Source organism: Haliotis asinina, chromosome 5 (genome assembly GCF_037392515.1).
Source record: "Haliotis asinina isolate JCU_RB_2024 chromosome 5, JCU_Hal_asi_v2, whole genome shotgun sequence".
Lineage (NCBI taxonomy): Eukaryota > Metazoa > Mollusca > Gastropoda > Lepetellida > Haliotidae > Haliotis > Haliotis asinina.
Genome location: NC_090284.1, coordinates 16,471,958 through 16,493,947, shown reverse-complemented (window position 1 = coordinate 16,493,947; position 21,990 = coordinate 16,471,958). Strand labels below are relative to the sequence as shown.

The 21,990-nt window shown below is 41.9% G+C and overlaps 1 protein-coding gene and 1 long non-coding RNA gene across 2 annotated transcripts in view; one reads left to right on the top strand and one right to left on the bottom strand.

Annotated features, from left to right (window-relative positions):
- Positions 1–21,990, top strand: part of LOC137283747 (uncharacterized) — a 702,566-nt gene that overhangs the window by 510,768 nt on the left and 169,808 nt on the right. The window lies entirely within an intron of this gene.
- Positions 10,903–14,167, bottom strand: LOC137283214 (zinc finger protein 862-like). The gene is made up of 3 exons (XM_067814652.1): positions 14,092–14,167; positions 11,442–13,110; positions 10,903–11,292 (listed from the first exon to the last, which is right to left on the bottom strand). Exons 2-3 carry the CDS (start codon positions 12,933–12,935, stop codon positions 10,903–10,905), a joined length of 1,884 nt encoding a protein of 627 aa, XP_067670753.1. The 5' UTR covers positions 12,936–13,110; positions 14,092–14,167.

Here is a 21,990-nt window from a genome sequence, read left to right as displayed (position 1 = left end):
GAATGGGACCCTAGGCACGTTTATGGGGCTACTGCGGTGTGCACGTGCATATCATGTATTTAGGGGTGGTAACAGATTGACATGGCGGTGCGTTCATACGATGTCCGTCCTTGAAACGTTTCTTAACGTTTACACTTCCTATCAAAATTGAAAGTTTCCTTACTTTTTTAAAATGTTTTTGTTGGTATGCCCGGGGTAGTTAATAATATACGGAATTGTGTTTTATTATAAAGTTGTTCGAGGAAGAATGGATGAACTCAAATGGCTTTACACTCTGTCGATGACAGAAAAAAGCCAAGCACAACAGTTACATATATACAAGATATTCTTCTTAGAAATCCTCTGAGTGCAAGAAAACCATTCACGCTTGTGAATATGACACTTCATTTTAACATTTTTACCCAGTGATATAAACCCAGTAGTTTATCTGCACTGCCAACACTATGACGCGTATCACTTGTTGTTCCAAAGATATTTACTCTAGCCCGTGTTTTATATTGTATTGTACAAATAGTAGTATTAGTTCTACCTTTCCTAACTAGTTTTAATGTGATTGTGATGTTGTAGTTGTTTTATTGTCCTTTGAAGACAGGATTTGCTACAATACACTTATTCCATTTTAATGTAAAACATGTTCCCGTCACAATATGGTACGCAAGTCGCAAAACATTCGAAGTAAATTACATACTTCCACTGTTTTTAAGCGTTGAATGTATGTTTTTTTTAATTATGGCTTTTGATGTGTCTAACGGCTGAACAGATGGTGTAAATCGAGCTAGGGCCTGTGCTGGAAGCAAATGTACCGCAAGTCCCCATGGTCACTAGTGTGGTTGTCTACCTTCAGTTGTTGGCAATATCTGCAGTCCGTTTTTATATTGTATTGTCCTCTATAGTTAAACTGTTTTAGATCTTAATTATTAGTTTTACATTCTTCTCTGTGATATTCTAATTAGTTTTACTCTCCTTGGCTGAAATGCTTTTAGAATGTGCTACTAAGTAATATGTATTTTTGTAATTAATCATTCACGTCAAGATATGGCTAAATATGATATGACGATAATGTTTAACTTACTCACGATATGGCTGAATTACCGCCCATGTGAATATTGGGTCAATCACCCAATGACGTCAAAACACTGATCCTTCACACTCGTAGACATCCCCTACTGTGTCGTAAGGGAGCGTTTCATGCCACAATGTGTTTTGTAATAATTTGACAGGCGGTGATTCCATTTGGCATTTTGTGGGCAAGAGCTTGAGCGTGTTGGCCTCCAGAGGACGACGCTGAGAGCGAGGGAGACAATGTGCTGTGGACATATTGCCTGGAAGCTGGTGTAATAACTGTTTGTGATGCTGAGGAGGATGTCGAGTCGCCTCCAAGGCTGGAGACATAAAGATGACAATTGCTGCACCTGAATACGTGTCTGGCATCTGAATTCAAAATCAGTAATGCTAGAAAAGCATCTGGAATCACAAAGCACTGAACTATCAGTTGAACGGCAGTTGACGGAACAGAGCCTTGTACGTCTCCGCCAGATTGCTGTAGGTAGGGGCTCTAAGAAAGGCATGTCCTTTTTCTTCGAAACATTGCAAATATCATCTAGCGATTCTTTTGATCACATCTCATTGAATGGGTTCAGTAAGCAATGGATTCACGTTTCGAATCCTGATACACAATTTCATAATTACATCTTGAGATACACATGGGAAAAGTGGGAATGCCAAATTATGGCCACTGGTCTTTGAGTTTGTATTATGATTATCTACAGGTCCATTTCATATACAGGACACTATTTCCTATGTCAGTAAAACTGTCCAGACGAACATAGTTGTTAACTCCCTCGGCCACTTGAAACGCTTTTTTTCCTCATCATTAGTAAAATCAATCAAGCATGCTTGATTGTACAAGTTAGAGCATACAAAATGAAATACTCTAGCCTAAATCACTGTCTAGTACGAACATAGCTACTTGAAAGAAATTTCGAAAATTAAACTCAGCCCCTACAAATGACATGAACGAGTGTGTAATGAAGTTGGATCTAATCTCTCTGTCCCGGTTTGTACTAAACAATACCCTAATACATTTATTCCGGTGCTTACATTAAAGGTTTGTTGTAGTTAAACTAAAAAAGAACTTAATTATAAACAGGCTTCTCGGGTATCAAAAATGTTTTTTACCTGTTTAGATTTCACTGTCGGGACATCCGAGTTTGACGTCTTTGTAGGTTTTGAACTGGATTTATATTCAGTTTGGTTCAATGTCACTAAAATTTCCACGTTTAACTTTGAATGTACTTAATCCGAGTTTAATCTGTTTGAATATACATTACCCAGCGGAGACTTTCAGGATGGGAGGTGCTTTACTCAATATAATCTTAACTGAGTCTCACCATAATCGCAATATGTTTTTGATAAGAATATAAGCGATATGTCTCCCGTAAATGAGACATGATACTGTCTCAAATAGGTTTCTAATGGTAGCGGGTATTCTGTCTTTGTTTTGCCCAACCTTGATACACATGGTTTGAAGAGTGATCAGTCAGAGTCCAATGTCAGTAGGGAAAAAACAACGCTCTCCCAATATGCCGAGGACAGGTAGTCAGATTTAAATGTCATGTCTCGTCAAGAGAGCCTATTATGTCTGGGACGGAAGACGACGAGAATACCGATATACGGTAGTGTAATAGATAGGCAGAGAGTCTCTGAGCACTGCTTTAACACGCAATAAATGGAGCTATACATGACCTTCCTCCCATGAGCTGCAGCGCGAAATGTTGGAACGCTCTGGTTGCATATCAAGCAACAAGAGAGGGGTGTGCATTATCGTTTCAAATAACAGGCCTTAGAGAATAGCGTTCAGAAAAGGTGTGGAACTACTGTGACAGTTACATGACGAACTAAATGGGTATTTTCTCTAATAATATGCCAGTACAAATGGAATTGGTTTCCCAGCATTTTACGTACGTTGCCTGTTGAAACCAAGCACCTGCTATTTACAATTGGGCACTTAAGACATTTAGCTGCCAGTGTCCCCAAAACTATGGCATTTTTGAAACAAGGCCTCTTGATGTAAGGTTACCCGTAGGAATTCGTGTGGATGAATAACCAATTCAGAAGAGTAGCTTGGTAATTACTGGCAAGGGATACTATCGTTCAAATTCCGGCAAATTACATAACAATGAAATGGTGGTGGTGATCCAAACTGCAGGGCAATAATTGACCACTGGAACGCGATGACCAACAAACACAATTCTACTAACTTTAAGATGGCGCAAATACACGTTCACAAAATGGTGTTCACGTGAAAGATCAGCATGCACGTAAACCAATCAGAAACCTTATCAATTTGAATCTTACCTTCTTCATGATACAATTCTTTTGCAACATCGTGGTATAGCAATATTTCCCTGAATGAGACTTAGTGCTATCTCGTCTGAAATTACTTGCTGATTTTGGTTCCAGAACACCTGGGATTTAAATTGACTTTGATAGTACAGTCTTCACAAAACTACATAGCAGCATAACCTGATAAAATCGGTTTAACACGTTCTGGCCAATCGGACGTTCTAAAGAACGTCAAGCAAATTTGGCCCTCGAGCAGTATGTGAGTTAATATTTAACGTCACATCTGTAAGATTTCAGCTATATCGTGACGAGAACATTTAACAATGGAAAGGAGTATATGTATATTATAAATCCTGTCAACGAAGGACAGTAAGTAAATAACAGTGTACCAACTCTGTCCAATGCTCAATCACAATATTATTAAGTCTCACAACCCCTGTTGCCAATACACTGTTGGCTCACAACCTATCCAAGACGATATTGTCCTTTGGTTACCAGAGACCACAGATGGTCGTATATACGGTCTAATTAGTCGGCTTCCATTTATCAGTCATCAGATTGCAGTAATCTTAACTCATCTCTCGTGAACAAATTAATTTTTCATCAAGGTTTTCCTCATATGTCGCACAAGAGCCTTATTCGCAGTCGTTATTGACACGCCCTTGGTCGTCGAAATGCCGTTTGCTGATAGAAATTTGAGTGATTGACTATCATGAACGTCAAACACTTAACACCCTAGTGCAGGCATTAATGAAAATTGTGGACGCTGACAGGTGCCCTCGTCATGTTTGGGTATGTCTGTTGATTCAACGGTTTGTAGCATCGAGCTTTACAAACCTTTTAGAAATGACAAGGAGATCATGCGCAGTATTGCTCTGTCTAATGTAGTAATGTCGTAAACTTTGGATATGAGTCCTCCTTTCTTGTAACCCTTAATTACATATAACTGCAATTAGGTGTTTAGCTGGTTTTATATGGTGCAAACATTTCAGTAAATTCCTCCACTTTTGATCAGATTCGAGTCATACCTTTTAAATTATTTGTCACATGAGGATGCTCATCTCTAGTAGTATAGGGAATGGGGAGAAAAACCGGTAGAGGGTACACTTTGCTCAGAAGCTTCTGAGTATAGCTAATTCTGCTACCAGCATATATATTCAACAAGACCCTTCGATAAGACCACTTTTCGGCTGCTCCCAATTACTCCCAATTATAGTGTATTCCCAATTAGAGCTATGCGGGTACATAGACATAGAAATATGCCAGGAACCAAGCTCTCGCGAGAAGCATATACCGAGATCCGATCGGGTCGTTTGTCCATTCGGGAAGCGAAGAGGAAGTATCACATATCGCAAGCTCGATACACACGAATCCGAGGTGGTATAGACAAGCCCACAACTCCCGATATATCCGAAGACTTGGAGGCCCTGCTGCAGAAGTGTCGCCCCATGTTGCTTTCCGACCGAGAGAAACAAATCCTGGAGCAATCGGGACACACCTTCTACGAACACTACCAGATCCCCAAACAGTTTCTCGAACTCTACTTGCTGTGCTTTCGTCCACTAGTAGAAGCCGGTAAAATAGTTGATTTCGTCTACATCTACCCACCCAACCAATTTCAACCCTCGGCGGGCAAACTCCGAATCATTCTCGCTGATAACTGCTATCCGGGCCCCAAGGACAGACACAACCGATGCACCGACTGCCTAGCCACTCTATCGGAACTGCCTGCTCTCTTAGGACCCGACAACTCTACGTGCAAGTGTGGTGCCACCGACCACTGCGTCGACAGCAAGAAATGCATTCTCTGGGAACAGAAAGCGATAGACTACACACCCCAGGAGCGACTTCCACTCGAGGTTCCAGAAGAGATCGAGGTTGGCAGCTGTTGTGTGAATATAGAGAACCTATACGACAACGCCTGCCTTTTCTGGAGCATAAAATACGCACTCCTCATCAACAAATTGATGGACTGTTGTACGTGTAAGGAGAAAGAGTCTTGTATCTTATGGCGGTTATCGGAGAAAGCAGAGGTACCACAGGGGCGGGGTAATATTTGGCATACCCCATTACCCGACTATGGTGGACCCAAGCATATGGAAGTAGCACCCCCTCCATGCAGCGAACACAAAAAAGCTGCGAACGTCCCAGAAGGAGTCTACTTATGCAAAAAGTTTGCTGTAGCGGGACACGAAGGGAAGAACCGGCTGTTATTGCTACTCGATCCCCCGACTGGGGAAACGATTCCAGTCTATGGCTACAAGATACGAGAAACGATTCGGGCTGCCGGGGGAATAGAACGCCTACGGTTAGTGCGGGAACCGTTTCTATGCAAGCTCGGTAAAATCTGCTACTCACCTATATCAGAAAAGAAAGACGATAGAGAAATCGAATTACTGCTTCCAGACATTGGACGAGAATAGGTCCGGCAGCTCGCCTAGTATTTTGGTAGATGCAGTCGTGGGCTTACAAAGGACGAATACTTATCTAGGCTAGTTTTTCGTATTCCAACTGCTTTTCGTGGTACCCTACTACTTTTTTCCCCTCAAAAAACAACACTCTACTGCATAATGAAGGGATCCCCACGTTTCGTCTTGGGTGTTTCTACCTTCTCGGTCGGTGTGTGCACTGATTTGCTGTGCTTCCAGGTCTTGTAGACGACCTTCCAGAGAAAAACAGCGGCTAGCGAAAGGTAGGTCCACCTTTGGGCTGTTTCTAGTATCTGCCGCACCTTCTGGATATCCAGATGGGTCTCTTCTTGTTCCTCCTCAACGTTTTCTATTTCCTCTTCCTCATTGTCCTTATCCAGCATCGACAAGATGTCGACCAACAAATTCGTGGTTTGCTCCATATGAGCCGGCAACGTATTCGTGGTTTGTTCCAAACGAGCCGACATCGCTGCAGTTTGCTTCACACTAGCCTCTAGCCTCCCCAAGCGGTTGTAGAAGTCCTGGATGGTGGACACAGTCGGCTCTGCAGCAGGCAATACGCTCTCGCTAGGGGGTAAGATGGCCGCAGGCAATACGCTGCCGGCAGACGTCTCACTAGCGGGAGCAGGCAATGCGTCTGTGCTGGTCGGAGGTTCTACAGCAGGCTCTCGCCATATGTCGTAGAGTCTTGTGGATCCAATACCGAAGCGCTTTTTGACCTCGCTTGCTGGGAGCACCCCTCGAAGGGAGCGTATTTCTTGGACCTTTTCCGAAGACAAATCTCTTCTTGGTGGCATGGGGTGTTTTTCCTGGGAATATATATATATACCATACTTCCTACTTGTCTATATAGGAACCAATCCTCTCCCAGGAAACTTCTAATAATGCTTAGCAATGCTTAGCAATGCTTAGCAATGCTTAGCAATGCTTAGTAATGCTTAGCAAATGCTTAGTATTATTAAGCATTTGCTAAGCATTACTAAGCATTGCTAAGCATTGCTAAGCATTATTAGAAGTTTCCTGGGAGAGGATTGGTTCCTATATAGACAAGTAGGAAGTATGGTATATATATATATTCCCAGGAAAAACACCCCATGCCACCAAGAAGAGATTTGTCTTCGGAAAAGGTCCAAGAAATACGCTCCCTTCGAGGGGTGCTCCCAGCAAGCGAGGTCAAAAAGCGCTTCGGTATTGGATCCACAAGACTCTACGACATATGGCGAGAGCCTGCTGTAGAACCTCCGACCAGCACAGACGCATTGCCTGCTCCCGCTAGTGAGACGTCTGCCGGCAGCGTATTGCCTGCGGCCATCTTACCCCCTAGCGAGAGCGTATTGCCTGCTGCAGAGCCGACTGTGTCCACCATCCAGGACTTCTACAACCGCTTGGGGAGGCTAGAGGCTAGTGTGAAGCAAACTGCAGCGATGTCGGCTCGTTTGGAACAAACCACGAATACGTTGCCGGCTCATATGGAGCAAACCACGAATTTGTTGGTCGACATCTTGTCGATGCTGGATAAGGACAATGAGGAAGAGGAAATAGAAAACGTTGAGGAGGAACAAGAAGAGACCCATCTGGATATCCAGAAGGTGCGGCAGATACTAGAAACAGCCCAAAGGTGGACCTACCTTTCGCTAGCCGCTGTTTTTCTCTGGAAGGTCGTCTACAAGACCTGGAAGCACAGCAAATCAGTGCACACACCGACCGAGAAGGTAGAAACACCCAAGACGAAACGTGGGGATCCCTTCATTATGCAGTAGAGTGTTGTTTTTTGAGGGGAAAAAAGTAGTAGGGTACCACGAAAAGCAGTTGGAATACGAAAAACTAGCCTAGATAAGTATTCGTCCTTTGTAAGCCCACGACTGCATCTACCAAAATACTAGGCGAGCTGCCGGACCTATTCTCGTCCAATGTCTGGAAGCAGTAATTCGATTTCTCTATCGTCTTTCTTTTCTGATATAGGTGAGTAGCAGATTTTACCGAGCTTGCATAGAAACGGTTCCCGCACTAACCGTAGGCGTTCTATTCCCCCGGCAGCCCGAATCGTTTCTCGTATCTTGTAGCCATAGACTGGAATCGTTTCCCCAGTCGGGGGATCGAGTAGCAATAACAGCCGGTTCTTCCCTTCGTGTCCCGCTACAGCAAACTTTTTGCATAAGTAGACTCCTTCTGGGACGTTCGCAGCTTTTTTGTGTTCGCTGCATGGAGGGGGTGCTACTTCCATATGCTTGGGTCCACCATAGTCGGGTAATGGGGTATGCCAAATATTACCCCGCCCCTGTGGTACCTCTGCTTTCTCCGATAACCGCCATAAGATACAAGACTCTTTCTCCTTACACGTACAACAGTCCATCAATTTGTTGATGAGGAGTGCGTATTTTATGCTCCAGAAAAGGCAGGCGTTGTCGTATAGGTTCTCTATATTCACACAACAGCTGCCAACCTCGATCTCTTCTGGAACCTCGAGTGGAAGTCGCTCCTGGGGTGTGTAGTCTATCGCTTTCTGTTCCCAGAGAATGCATTTCTTGCTGTCGACGCAGTGGTCGGTGGCACCACACTTGCACGTAGAGTTGTCGGGTCCTAAGAGAGCAGGCAGTTCCGATAGAGTGGCTAGGCAGTCGGTGCATCGGTTGTGTCTGTCCTTGGGGCCCGGATAGCAGTTATCAGCGAGAATGATTCGGAGTTTGCCCGCCGAGGGTTGAAATTGGTTGGGTGGGTAGATGTAGACGAAATCAACTATTTTACCGGCTTCTACTAGTGGACGAAAGCACAGCAAGTAGAGTTCGAGAAACTGTTTGGGGATCTGGTAGTGTTCGTAGAAGGTGTGTCCCGATTGCTCCAGGATTTGTTTCTCTCGGTCGGAAAGCAACATGGGGCGACACTTCTGCAGCAGGGCCTCCAAGTCTTCGGATATATCGGGAGTTGTGGGCTTGTCTATACCACCTCGGATTCGTGTGTATCGAGCTTGCGATATGTGATACTTCCTCTTCGCTTCCCGAATGGACAAACGACCCGATCGGATCTCGGTATATGCTTCTCGCGAGAGCTTGGTTCCTGGCATATTTCTATGTCTATGTACCCGCATAGCTCTAATTGGGAATACACTATAATTGGGAGTAATTGGGAGCAGCCGAAAAGTGGTCTTATCGAAGGGTCTTGTTGAATATATATGCTGGTAGCAGAATTAGCTATACTCAGAAGCTTCTGAGCAAAGTGTACCCTCTACCGGTTTTTCTCCCCATTCCCTATACTACTTCTCTATTCCATCATATTTATGTAAAGCATTACAGAATTTATTTGGTGTATAGGTGTATCTTGGCCCTTTAATGTATTACATGTTTTATAGTCTGATATTGGAGGTGAAGATCTACATGGTCTACAGATTTGGAGATGTTTCATTCCACTCTCCACTGAAGTCAGAGACTTGGGAGTAATCTTAGATAGCGAACTATCGATGTCCAAACATGTCACATATATTGCAAAACTCTGCTCAAATCAACTTCGCAATATTGCCAATATACGTAAATTCCTAAGTCAAGTTTCTGCGGCTACCCTGGCACGTTCTCTGGTGATCTCAAGAATTGATTACTACAATGGACTGCTCACCAACGCTCCAAAGTCGGCCATAAACAAACTCCAACGCATTCAAAATACGGATCGTGTCTTGCTCCAGGAAGTATGATCACATAACCCCCATCCTTTGCACCCTCCACTGACTTCCGGTACAACAAAGGATCAACTATGAGACCATGTGCTTCGTGTACCAATGTCTGTCGGGGATGTTCCCGGTTATCTCCGTGCCTGTATCGTGCCATATATCCCGGCTCGATCTTTGAGATCAGAGTCCAAAAATTTGCTGACTATCCCAGTTACCAAAACATGTACAGCTTCCTATGGACAGAGATCCTTTTTATTTGCAGCTGCGACTGAGTGGAATCAGTTACCAAAATACATAAAGACTGACACTTTCTCTCTGTTTAGATCCAGACTCAACACATATCTGTATAAGCAAGCATTATGTGATGAGTCAAGTCAGTGAACCCCTGGACTGTGCGCTAAGAGCATGAAATATTCTAGGAGTCATGCGCAATATAAGTGAACTATTATTATATTTTACAGATTGAGATTGAAATGCAGCAGAGGGGGTTCGGGTGATCCTGGCAGAGTCAGGCTGGTAAAGCTCATCATCAGCTCAGGGCCCTCGCCCCCTCTACACGCAGCCCAGACAGCGAATGGGACTTCTCCCAGGAAACACTGCCTAGTCGAACCATCCAAGAACTTTATTATTATTTACAGATTAAGATAGAAATGCAGCAGAGTTGGTTTGGGTGATCCTGGCACAGTCAGGCTGGTCAAGCTCATCATCAGCTCAGGGCCCTCGCCCCCTCTACACGCAGCCCAGACAGCGAATGGGACTTCTCCCAGGAAACACTGCCTAGTCGAACCCACCAAGAACTTGTCAGAGAATATGAAGGCTCCCCAACACTGCAGCCTTCTGCATTAACCAGATTGTCAGAAGAGCTGTGCTCCCGGTGGAGAACCCGCGCACTCTCCTGATCTGTGCCAAGAGATCAGGAGGTACCAAACCAAGATCTGTGCCAAGAGATCAGGAGGTACCAAACCAAGGGCACCGAGAACAATGGGGAGCCTGACGACTCTGCACTTCGGATGCAAGCGAGACATTTCAAAGTCGAGGTACGCATATTTATCATGCTTTTCCTGAATCTTGCCAATCACATTGCTGTCAAAAGGGACAGAAAATTCAATGATGTAAATAATTTCATTGGCTTTATCAAAAATAACAAGATCAGGTTTGTTGGCTGGAATTCGTCTCAGGCTGTATATTGGCCTATTCCAGAGAAGCTTAAAAGCATCATTTTCCAGGACGCCCTGGACATGTTCAGGGTCGTACCATGGATGGACCTCGGAGTCAAAGCCACAGGCATAATAATTAGTGTTTCCCCCAGGATTACGAAAGGGCAGGGTAGTCTCATAGACAAAAGGGCACTTGAAAATTCAAAAGGGCATTCAGCAAACTGAAAAGGCACAACAGTTAAGGGTACAGCAATTTATTTTTGTGGTTGACATCATTTAGGTCGTTTGGCATGCTCTGATGCAAGTTCACTCTTCATAGTCTCCTCTTTTTTCTTGCCAGGAATTTGGCCACACACTTCCTCAAGTCAATGTCAGCAGAAGATTTAGCATTCATGCTGACCATAAGTAGCTTGGAGCAGTTATCAATTTTCAGCCTGTTCCTATGTTCTGTCACAATGAGTTTCACGTGAGAGAAGACTCTCTCAACCTCCGATGTTGAAAGGATCACAGTAGCACGAATGCTCAGGAGCTTCACAATGTTTGGGTAGAGGTCTCCTAGTTGGGGCTTAAGGCTGGTCAGAGTCTTCAGGATGGTGGATGGTGAAGAGGTGTCAACTTCTTCAGCAAATAATTCCTTGACCTGGCTCCACTCAAGCTGTGTCTTCTCAACATCCAGACCAAAGTGCTCTGCCAGTTCTGTAATCTGCAAAATTTGAAAATAATATGAATATGTGAAAATGTGACAAAAGTCCTGTTTTGAATAATTCTTGTTTCCATCTCTTACATTTACATTTTCAAGTACAAAATTGTTATATTTTACAAAATCAGTTTGATAGAATTAATTTCCAGTACCTCAGCATCACCATGGAATGTTAGGAATGATGAATCTCCAGCCTTCCTCAGATCAAGTGCAGATAAACTTGTCAGGATAGGGGTGACCTTCAGTCTTTGCTCCAGATTCTCCATCAGTTTATCCAAGAACAGAGTCTTTGACCTTGAGACATCTGTTCTCCTGCTGCCAACTTTCTCCAGTTTATACTGCTCTCCAAGTTGATCTACACGGCTCAGGTATGGACCAGGTTTCTCCTTCATCTTTTTCAAAGATGCCAAGCTACTTCTCATCTGAGGCTCAACAATACGAAGGTCGAGATCTCTCCTCTCAAACATCTTTGTCAATCCTGATAGGAGTGAACAAACGTCACACAGAAGCAAGATGAAATAAAAGTTCTGGTAGGACATCATCTGCTTGTAAAGACCTTCAGCAGTCACACTCTGTTTGTCACCAGCCCGCTTGTCATTCCCCATACCAACTGCATTCTCTAGGTCAGCAAGGATAGCAGGATAGCTTCTCCTGACAGCATGAACAGCCTTTTCATGACTCAGCCAACGTGTGTGCACAGCCTTTTTGATAGTCACATTACATGTGTCATCTGCAGTGTTTTCCATTTCTCTGATGAGTGTCTGCATCTGTTCAAGGCTCTTGGATCTTACAGTACTGTAATGATAGTATTTAAATAGTCCCATTAGCATTTCATCCACAGACTCGATTTCAGTCACTGATTTGAAAGCTGAACTAACAGACAGTTGCAGTCTGTGATTCACACAGTGGACATCAATCAAAGCTGGATTGTCTCTCTTCAGTTGTGCAACTACACCATTCCTTTTGCCTGTCATAACAGCTGGACCATCACTTGCAAAACAGGTCATTTTATTCTGGTCCAGGTCAGTCTCACGCAAATAGTCCTTGACATTCTTCACAATAGTGTCTGCAGTCCCATTAGGAATTTCAGCATCCTTGAGAAAAGCAAGTTTTGACTCTCCATTTTCCAGATAACGGCCCACCAATGCAATGTGTTTTCTGGTTGAAACATCTGTATATTCATCAAGCATCAAGCCAAATGAATTGCTCTCTCTCATCTTCTGCAGGACTTGCTCTTCCACTACCTCAGCCTGACATTCAAGAAATTCCTGGACTGTACTATGTCCAGTGTATGTGGCATTCTTTCCATGGCTCAGTTTGGCTATATTAGGAGCACCAAGTTCAGCACACAACTCTATGAGAGGCCCAAACAATGTTGTATGTAGCAAATTGTACTTGATCAAGAAAAACAAAACTTTCTGTGCATCTACCAGTGATGAAGTTTCCTGCTCTGAATAACTATGAAATATGTTATGAATGGACATAACATCATCTTTTTTAAGTTTGACTGCTTCCTGATGCATTTGAGAGTTCTCGTGCAGAGTAATTTTGTCCAGTCTTACAGTCTGACATCCAACTTGTGTCCAAACCATGGAGCCATTTCGTCCTTTCATATTCCATTTAGTGCAAAAAGAACAGAACATCATGCCGCTTCTTTCGCCCTCATCATTTGCACCCTCAACGTATTTTAGCCAGGGACGATCTTGTTTCCACTTGGTATCGAAAACAAGCTTGTGGCCTGCATCTTTCTTCTTCTGAGTTGGATGAGGGAGTGGGTCACGCTTCTCATAGCAAACAAGTTCCGAATCTTCCACATCAGGTCTGAAATACACATTCAAGTCAGTTTAAGTTCCAGACAAAATTTATTGTATTCTGTAATTTAGTAATAATAAAATATCATTTGAATATTAAGAAAATAAGAATAGTATCTTTCTCATAAACATTCATGTAAGAAACAAAATCTAACAATGAATTCCTTTAACAACTATAACACGTACACTTTTACACTGACATGACTAAATTAACCCAAACACATACAGACTGAAAAGACAGACTTGGAGACAGGTAAAAATTGCCTTTGTTCATCTTATCAAGCACAAAATCTGCCATCTTCAAATTAAATATACACATATAATTAATTTATCAGTTCTACCGATATTTTAAAAAATAAAAATTTGCATGAAAGCAGTGCAGTAAATAAACCTTGATACGTTCAGAAATAGACGTGTTTCTTTCATTTGGAATCATTACCTCGGTAATTCCTACATTTACAAAAAGATATACCCAGATATACATTTCAACAGATATACCCAGTAACCGAGTTGTTAATATTAACTATAGCAAACGAGATGGTTTTGCCTTTATCAAGAAAATGAAAATGAAAAATATGTGCTTCCGAAAAGAAATCTTTCACAGTGAGGTCGTCTGAACACAAGGAGAAATAAAAGTGAAAATAAATACTACAACCTATTCGCAATCATAATATTAGAAAGGATAATAATCCCCGGTATAATTTAAATACTTGAAATAAGCTGTGAAAAGATAATGAAAAAAGATCGGAAACAATCTAAAGTGATCATGTCCATTATGGCTTCCCTTTGTTTCAATCACATTTTTTTCTTCTCACTAAAATACTAAAATAAATCATAAACGTACATTATTTACATCTAAGATTGTTAAAAATCATAAACAAAGAATGGGCATGTTTAATTAGCTATAAAGAGATCACGTGAACGTGTATTATATGTTTTCTAATTTTGCCGCTATCGGTTCAAAATGGCGGAAGTCATTGTCGAGTCGTACCTGTTTGGCGCGAAGAAATCCAAGAGCCGACGACACTTCCTTGCCTCAGCCTTCACCGCTTCTTCTCTTTTCCTTTTTGTTCTTTCTTTGGTTGGCATGGTGTTTCAGAATGAAAATGAGCAAAGCCGAAATCGCCATGACTTAAATAGGTAGTTTTATTGCACAACAAAAACTTCCGGGAAGGGAGGTAACTCCTGCCTTCGTTAAAATCCGGAAAACAATAATTTTGCAAAGGGCAGATAATGCGGTGCTTCGAAAGGGCAGGGCGCTGAATGAAAAGGGCAGGGCGCTGAATAAAAAGGGCAGGGCGCTGCGCCCTGCCAGATATGCCTAGGGGAAACACTAATAATAAAAGCAGCAAGCCATGCCATCATGTCTTTTAAGATATGCTGTTTGTGCCAAGGAAGGGCATCAACTGACAAGGTGTTGGACAGTCTCTGTAAATTCATTGCAAAGACGACATTTCATATTGATATTTTCTTCATTCTGGCGATTGCGAGTGGAAAGTGACTGGTTCTGAGCAGCAAAAAGGAAGCCTCATTTCAGCCCTTTCAAATTGGTCTCTCCTTTGGCAAGGAGCTCGATCTGTGGGGATCTGTTGGGGATCTGTGCTGAGGAGGTCCGGGATGGTACCCTTCCTCCCTGTTGAGCAGAAAACTCAAATGATTTAGAGACAGACAAAAAGCAAAGGACTGAAGGAGTCCCCCTGAAATATTCGCCTTCTGATTGGAATAGATTCCAAAGTCTGCACCTGCCTTTGTGAGCACATCTCAAGTTTAGTCGACCAGCAACTCATTAAAGACTTGAGTAAATGAAGTAGTCGTTGAGGGAGGTCAATACACTGAAGAGACAGAGGGACAGAGTCAAATGCCTTTTTGTAGTCTATCCAGCACATGGAGAGGTTACGGTGGTATATTTTAGCCTCTTCCAAAATCATTTTCTGTACAAGAAGTTGATCCTTGCACCCCCAATATCCCTTTCTCGCCCCCTTCTGCTCTCTAAAAATTATCTCATTGGAACAGCAGTAAGATGACACGAGGTTTGTCAAACACCCTGTGAATAATTTGTATTGAGTATTTAGACATGTGATAGGGCGGAAGTTTTTGGGATCAGTCAAGTCTCCTTTTTTGAGAAGGAGTATTGTGCTACCTTTGCAGAACCACGGAGGAACATCACCTGAGAATTAAAACAGTGAAGTAATGGTGTTTGGACACAGGGAAACAGTTTCCAATACCGGTGTCGAATGCCATCAGGCCCTGGAGCTGTATTAGATTTGGACTTTTTAATGACACTTTTCAGGCAATCTGGTGAGATGTAACACACAAACGAACTAGTTACTCTCTCATGCATTGCATGGAACTTTATAATTGTTATTATCATTATTATTAAGACGGGTTTTTTCACTCGAGAATATTGTTAAAACCTTTCTTAAATTACGTCTTTGATGAAAGATCATTAAATGGATTTGGTCCATGTACGTTCAGGGAAGGACACTGATGGGCTGGGGATGGAATTGAGCGATATTTGATTGCCCCTGTGGAATGTCTTTGCAAATCTCTATCGCTACTGGAAATGTTTTCGTTGACATTGTACCTGCTTATCACGGGACACAAGCAGCCCGAAACTCACTCACTCACTCACTTGTCAGTTCGTGAAGCCCTATGTCAAGCACCGTTCTAATTTCAGCTGGGATAACATCCGAGCATATTAGTATCGATGATGCTACTCTTGAATGACTGAAATTTGCTAATACCATAACTATTTCCCGTGTAAACGGTTTTAAACTAATCTTCTGGTGATGGACGTCCCCGTGCCCGCTAATTCACATGATGAAAGGATCGTTCAGTCTTTTTATGTCCCTGCTGCAAAGGACCCTGTTTCAGAGAAGCAATTTGCTGGGTGTTGAGATTTGTTTTCAGGAGACGTGTTCCCCATAAGCCTTATTGCAGGAGTAATTGAACCTATCTAATTGTAAAAATGAGGATCCCTTGTTTATACTATTTCTTCTGAAGACTCTGGGGGCAGGCCGTTCTAGCAACATTGTTGTATTCATTAGTGGGGAAGCGTGACCCTCTTTAGTGTAATTTGAACTTTTTGTGCCTATCGTTCTAAAGGGGAAGAATCAAATTAATTCCGAGGTGATGGATCCGTACTTGTGATCCGTTTCATTTCGTCAGTCAGGTGTACGCGGTTTGTGTAGGCTTATATTTCAGGAATTTATGTTAATTTGCTGTTTGCAGAGGCTGAAAGAAGATCATGTGGTCTATATCCATCACATGCTGACAGATGACACACGATATGGGCCAAAACAGGTAATACTCCAACCAGGAACTTGTAAATACCTCTCTGAGAAAAGAAAATTCAGAAGCATCTTTCTGGGGAAACGTTATCTGACCATAAGTGAGCACATTTCCTCAACCATGAGATTATCTGAACACACTGTTCTGGCCTTTTCAAATAATAATAGGTATCCGCCAAGCATTAAATGATTTATTTGACAGAGAAACCTTAACCATGACAATCATAGCTACTTGTCTCAGCCACAGCTGTTGTGTGTGTGTGTGTGTGTGTGTGTGTGTGTGTGTGTGTGTGTGTGTAACAGAGTGATACACATGACTTATACCAATAAATGTCGCTCTTAACATGTGAAAACAGATGGTACTTTTGATGCGTTCGCGATTCGTACCATCCTGTTACTTACAGCTGTACGTTGTCTTCCCGTCGAATTTCCTTTATTCTGTATTTCCCAGGGCAACACACGGTGAATATATCTCTGACAGCAATCAGCTGGCAGAACGTCAAGTGTCCTGGCCCTTTTTTCCAGTGCAAATCTTGGTATTTGACTTGTCTATATGATGTCCAGAGTATACGTATAATTCCATCAAATGTTGGTTTGTTTAGAAATAGCGTTGCAAGAAGAGCTTCATTTTCAGAAGTGACACAATTTCATTACGTTCTCAGGATTATTCGATTTCCCATATATAGTGCTTCTCCAAAGCAGTGGTACTCCTCTGGGAGTACGCGTAATGTCCTTGCATAGCTATACAACTTTTACACACATGATGTTCTTCAGATCCGAGCAACTGTGAACACTTGACCAACAAACCCCTCACACATATTGCCTTTCGTCAGCATCAAGAGTAATTAAATGCCATGACTGTACGTACCAGCTAGAAATAAAACAGTTCTGAGATGTTAATCAAACAGAAGGCAGACAGGGAAAGAAACTAGAACATTGTGTATTGGTGAATACGCTGATTCTGAGACTGAAAGTATGAAACGACTCCAGTCGAATTTACTCCTCCAAATTGAGTTACAACCGAAGACTGAACACACCAGGATCTGTACGTGATGAATATTAGCTATAGATTTCATAACCATGGGATGTCAGTAGTTGGGGCAATAAGCTTAAACGTTCGTAAATGAAGAGTTAAAGGTTGTACTCCTACCATGGTCAGCACTCCTTAACAACGGGAGAGTTTGACTGTTATATACTCTTGAAAAAAATAAGGGAACCTGAACTTTAAAGTCTTTGAAATTTGAAAGAAAACCCATAGAGGAACGTTACAAAGACACTCATCTTGTGTATGCAGCATCATTTCACGTTATGACCACACGCAAACACAATGCATTGCAAGCACGTGCTAAGCTTGAGAGCCTCCAACACGTGCATGGGGTGTCATTATGAATCTTCGCGTTTTCACAGTAGACCATTTTTTCCGATAATTTTCTTGCATCTTTGCATGGGCAGGTTTTTCACACACTACTGACTGAAAATTGTAAACCTGAAATTTCCATGTCATACTCCTGCCACGTAACAAGGGGGATAACTGAACGAACAGCTTTGCTTGAATGAAATCCATGTGGCGATGCATTCTCAAAACATTCATTATTATTGTATCAACATTGATTCAACGCAATATATCTCCCAATTCCGACAAAGGCACATTGAAAATACAGTTCCACTACTGTTTTTAAGAGTATAGTTTACATCTTTTAGACTGGCAACGAGAACCTTTCTCTACTCTCTTCTACTTTTCTATATACACACCAAAACATTTGGCATAAACATAAGTTGTAGACATATTCATGAAGGCTATTTTGACATTGCGGGGGATATTGATGACCTGGTCTTCTTGTTGAAAAGTGTTTTACGACTTTGGCATCATTTTATTCCTTAAAAGTATTGCTGTGAATAAAAGCAAATGACTTACTTCTATCTCGTAAAGATTCTAACGGTAGTCTCTATTCTGTCTGTTTTTGTCCAATCTTGAGAGACATGCTTTGATGGGCGATGTATTAGCATCTGATTGTGGAGTCCTCGGAATATGCTAAGGGCAGTTCGTCAGATTTGTCATGTCTCGTTAGGAGAGCCTACTATGTCCCAGACGGCGTATGCCGAGAATATTGATAAACGGTATCGTAATAGATAGTTAGGGAGTCTCTAAGCAATGGTTAACATGCGATAAAGGGAGCTATGAATGACCTTCCTCCCATGAACTACAACGAAAAAAGGACGGAACACACAGTCTGCATTGTGCTATGCCACATCTCATGCGAAAGAGATGCTCGGTGTCTTTTCGTTTAAGAAAATGAAAACCAACAAACAATAAAACAAAACGAAACAAAATAGAAAACCGGGAAAAGGAGGGCGTAGAGGAAGAGATGTGTAACTGCTGCAACACAATCAGAAATTTCTTAAAATTTAAGTTAAGTTAGTACATATGTTACACAGCTGTTTAAATGGAAATTATGCATTCACAGCTGGGGAACTGTGCTAATTTACGCTCGTGAAAGGGATATATAAATAATGGTGTCTAGTTGTCCGACTTTGTGGAAGCCTTGGTGGCTGTGTGTGTCAGATTACTGACCTTGTGTGCTGGCAATTAAATGAGCGCTATCCCGGATAGTACTCAAATGAATACAGGAATTAGTACTTCACAACGAAACTGTAATCCCTGCGTTAACGACTGTCAGACTTCCTTTGAAATAGTTTTCGCGATCTCTAAGTATAAATACACCACCACCTGGGTCTTTACAGGAGCATTGTACTACAGTAAACTAATATAACTAGCCTTTGGATTAGTGGGTTCCACGGCAGATACGATGCATTCTTCGCCTCGAGGTATCATTTTTCAAGAGAACGGGATGGTGATTGGTGGACAAGTGCATGATTGCGACGTTTACACGGATTGACGTCTATACATTGTTAATACAATCTATCCCTTTAGGAACTGTTGGTTTAACCATCCGTTATATATTTCAACACGCATTGTCAATTAGGTGACATAATCCCCTGCCACATATTATCAAATCAAAATGAAAAAAACGAAGGTGAAGGTCTTTGTTTAAGATGAAGTAAAATTTCAGAAAAAAAACATTACCCTCAAACTCTCTTGAGTAGTTGTTCAAACACAAACATATTTTGACGAGTGACTTAGACCTTACCCAGTTTGTGAAACTCCTATAAAACACAGTCGCCGTGACCTTGAAAATTAACTGAAGGCCGAATCGACTGGGCCCTGCACCTTAGATAAACCTTGGCGTTGAGTATGAAGAAAATCCAGTGAACGGTTCTTGATATATCTCGCTGACAAGGTAAATCACTAAAATCCCCTTGTGATCTTGAGATGAAGGTCAAGGTCACCAAACCTGAGTGAGACCTTTTCTTTTACTGTGATAAGCCTAGAATCTAGTCAACGGATCTTAAGATATTCCAATCCGTACGTACGGATGGAGCCTAATACCATATCCCCCGCTTCGCGCCAAACGCGTGAGTGAGGAAGTGAGTTAATATTTAGCGTCATATCGGCAATATTTCAGCTATATCGTGACGAGAACAATTTCATCTCTATCAATGTGAAAATTAATAGTTTCAAAACGTAAAATCCTGTCATGAAGGGACGGTAAAGATACAAGAGTATCATAGATACATAAATTTAAAACTAGTTCGCTATTGTAAAATTCGGTCCTTATAAACAATACCAAATAGAAAAAGAGGTATAGATAACCGACAATAGAAAGTAGTTCACCCTATTACGAACCATGGAGACTTGCAGTACTTGAACCCTAGCTAGATTTTCACCATCCCTTCAGCCGATGGCGATTGTGCTGAGTTTTAGCCATTACAAATAACAAATATTCTACGGTTAAGAGCTTAATTCACTTTGACATTTTGGGACATACGCAATAACACGCGTATAATATTTCAAATCATTTGCAATCATGTGTAACTAAGTGAATTGTACGGACTCTCCAGTGATGAATGGAAATATCAACGCGTGCTCGTGGAGAAAGATTCTCTTGGGTCAACGAAGGAGACCTCCATTTCATACCATGACTTGCTCAGTTCCCGGTCCACTAGACATTATCTCAACCGATCAAGGTCGGAACTGTCGAAATGAAATAGCGTACTGATAGTTTTTTGGATAATTCGTCGATTTCAATTTATCATATCAGGTATCAGTTTGCAATAATCATTGCCTCATCTCTCCTGAACAAATGAATTTCTAATCGCGCTTCTTTCCACGTTTCTCACTTGAGTATTCCTCACCCTCGCTCGTAGAACATGCTTGGTTGCAAAAAATGGATTTGTTGTTACCGACTTGGTTTATAAACGTCAAGTACTCACACCTCCATTATAGTCAAGAGGAGCCGTCCATATGGACGAAACCTGTGGCATTCAATCTTCATATATATTGTATTTGAAAGGTGGTCTCTTCACAGCTGTTTCTGTCAGTCGGTTCAACGATTTATGAAATCGATCTCTTTATTGCTCCTCGAAATAGCTTTTACAGAGGTTTCGAACACGGATAAAGCGGAAATACTGGTGGAACTGGACTTTCAATATCGTATCAATAAATACTGCTGCGCCTATTCATTGGATACTTACAGGGTTCCCCATATATCTTTCGCATTCTGCCAAGTTTAGACATAGCCCTCCCCTCTATAGCTAGTAACCTCACATGCCGCTTATTACGTTTAGACGTCGAACTGATTTTATGTCATTCAAACACTGCAGTAATTTCCCCACAATCATGAAACTCATGTCAACTCAAGGTCCAATTTTATTTCATTCTCTTTGAGATATCTGTCACGTGAGAATGCTTATGTACATCCAGTTAGATTTATGTAAATCAATACACATTTATTTGGTGATAGATAGATTTATCTTGGCTCTATAGTGCAGAGTTTCAGAAGTTGGACAGGCTTCTAATCGAATGGAAGACGGATTGAATACATTCCAGAATATTTTAGAACCTATCTGCAAATTGCGTCTGTGAGACACTGGGTTCCTGATTCAAAATATCTCTAAAAGTAACAAACTTTTGATCATTTAGTTTGGACACTGTTGCTTTTATGTGAGCCATGCCTCATAGATCTTACTAAACCTGGTCTTTGATCTGCATGTCTGTTAGGGGGGAAGAATCAGATGAAGTTGGAGGTAGGAGACGGAAGGGCATCCTCGTGGCCTTGAGGAACATCACTGTAATCCCATACCATCATTCAGATTGTTTTCACTGACACTGGACCCGTATTAAAAGTGAGGGCACATCACAGAAGGTGGAGGAGCCAAACATTGATGAACATCTTGTCAGGCGGTTCAGCCTTATCAAGCACTGTCCTAATTTCATCAGTGAACACTGACGAGCATTTTAGTGGCACCGAGGCCACTCTTCACTGATTGCAGTTTGGTAATACCAGTGCCAATTGCTTCTCCACATTGCAATCAAGCTCACACGAAGTGGAACCTTTTCCCGTGTAAAATATTTTAAACTCAATTTTGTTGCTCGATATTGTCAGTCGCAATGATGATAGGACGTTTTTCAAGTCTCGCCGCGTATGAGTCTCTGTGTGTCTTCAGTATTGCCATTAGGCACTGTGACATTAACTTTAGGT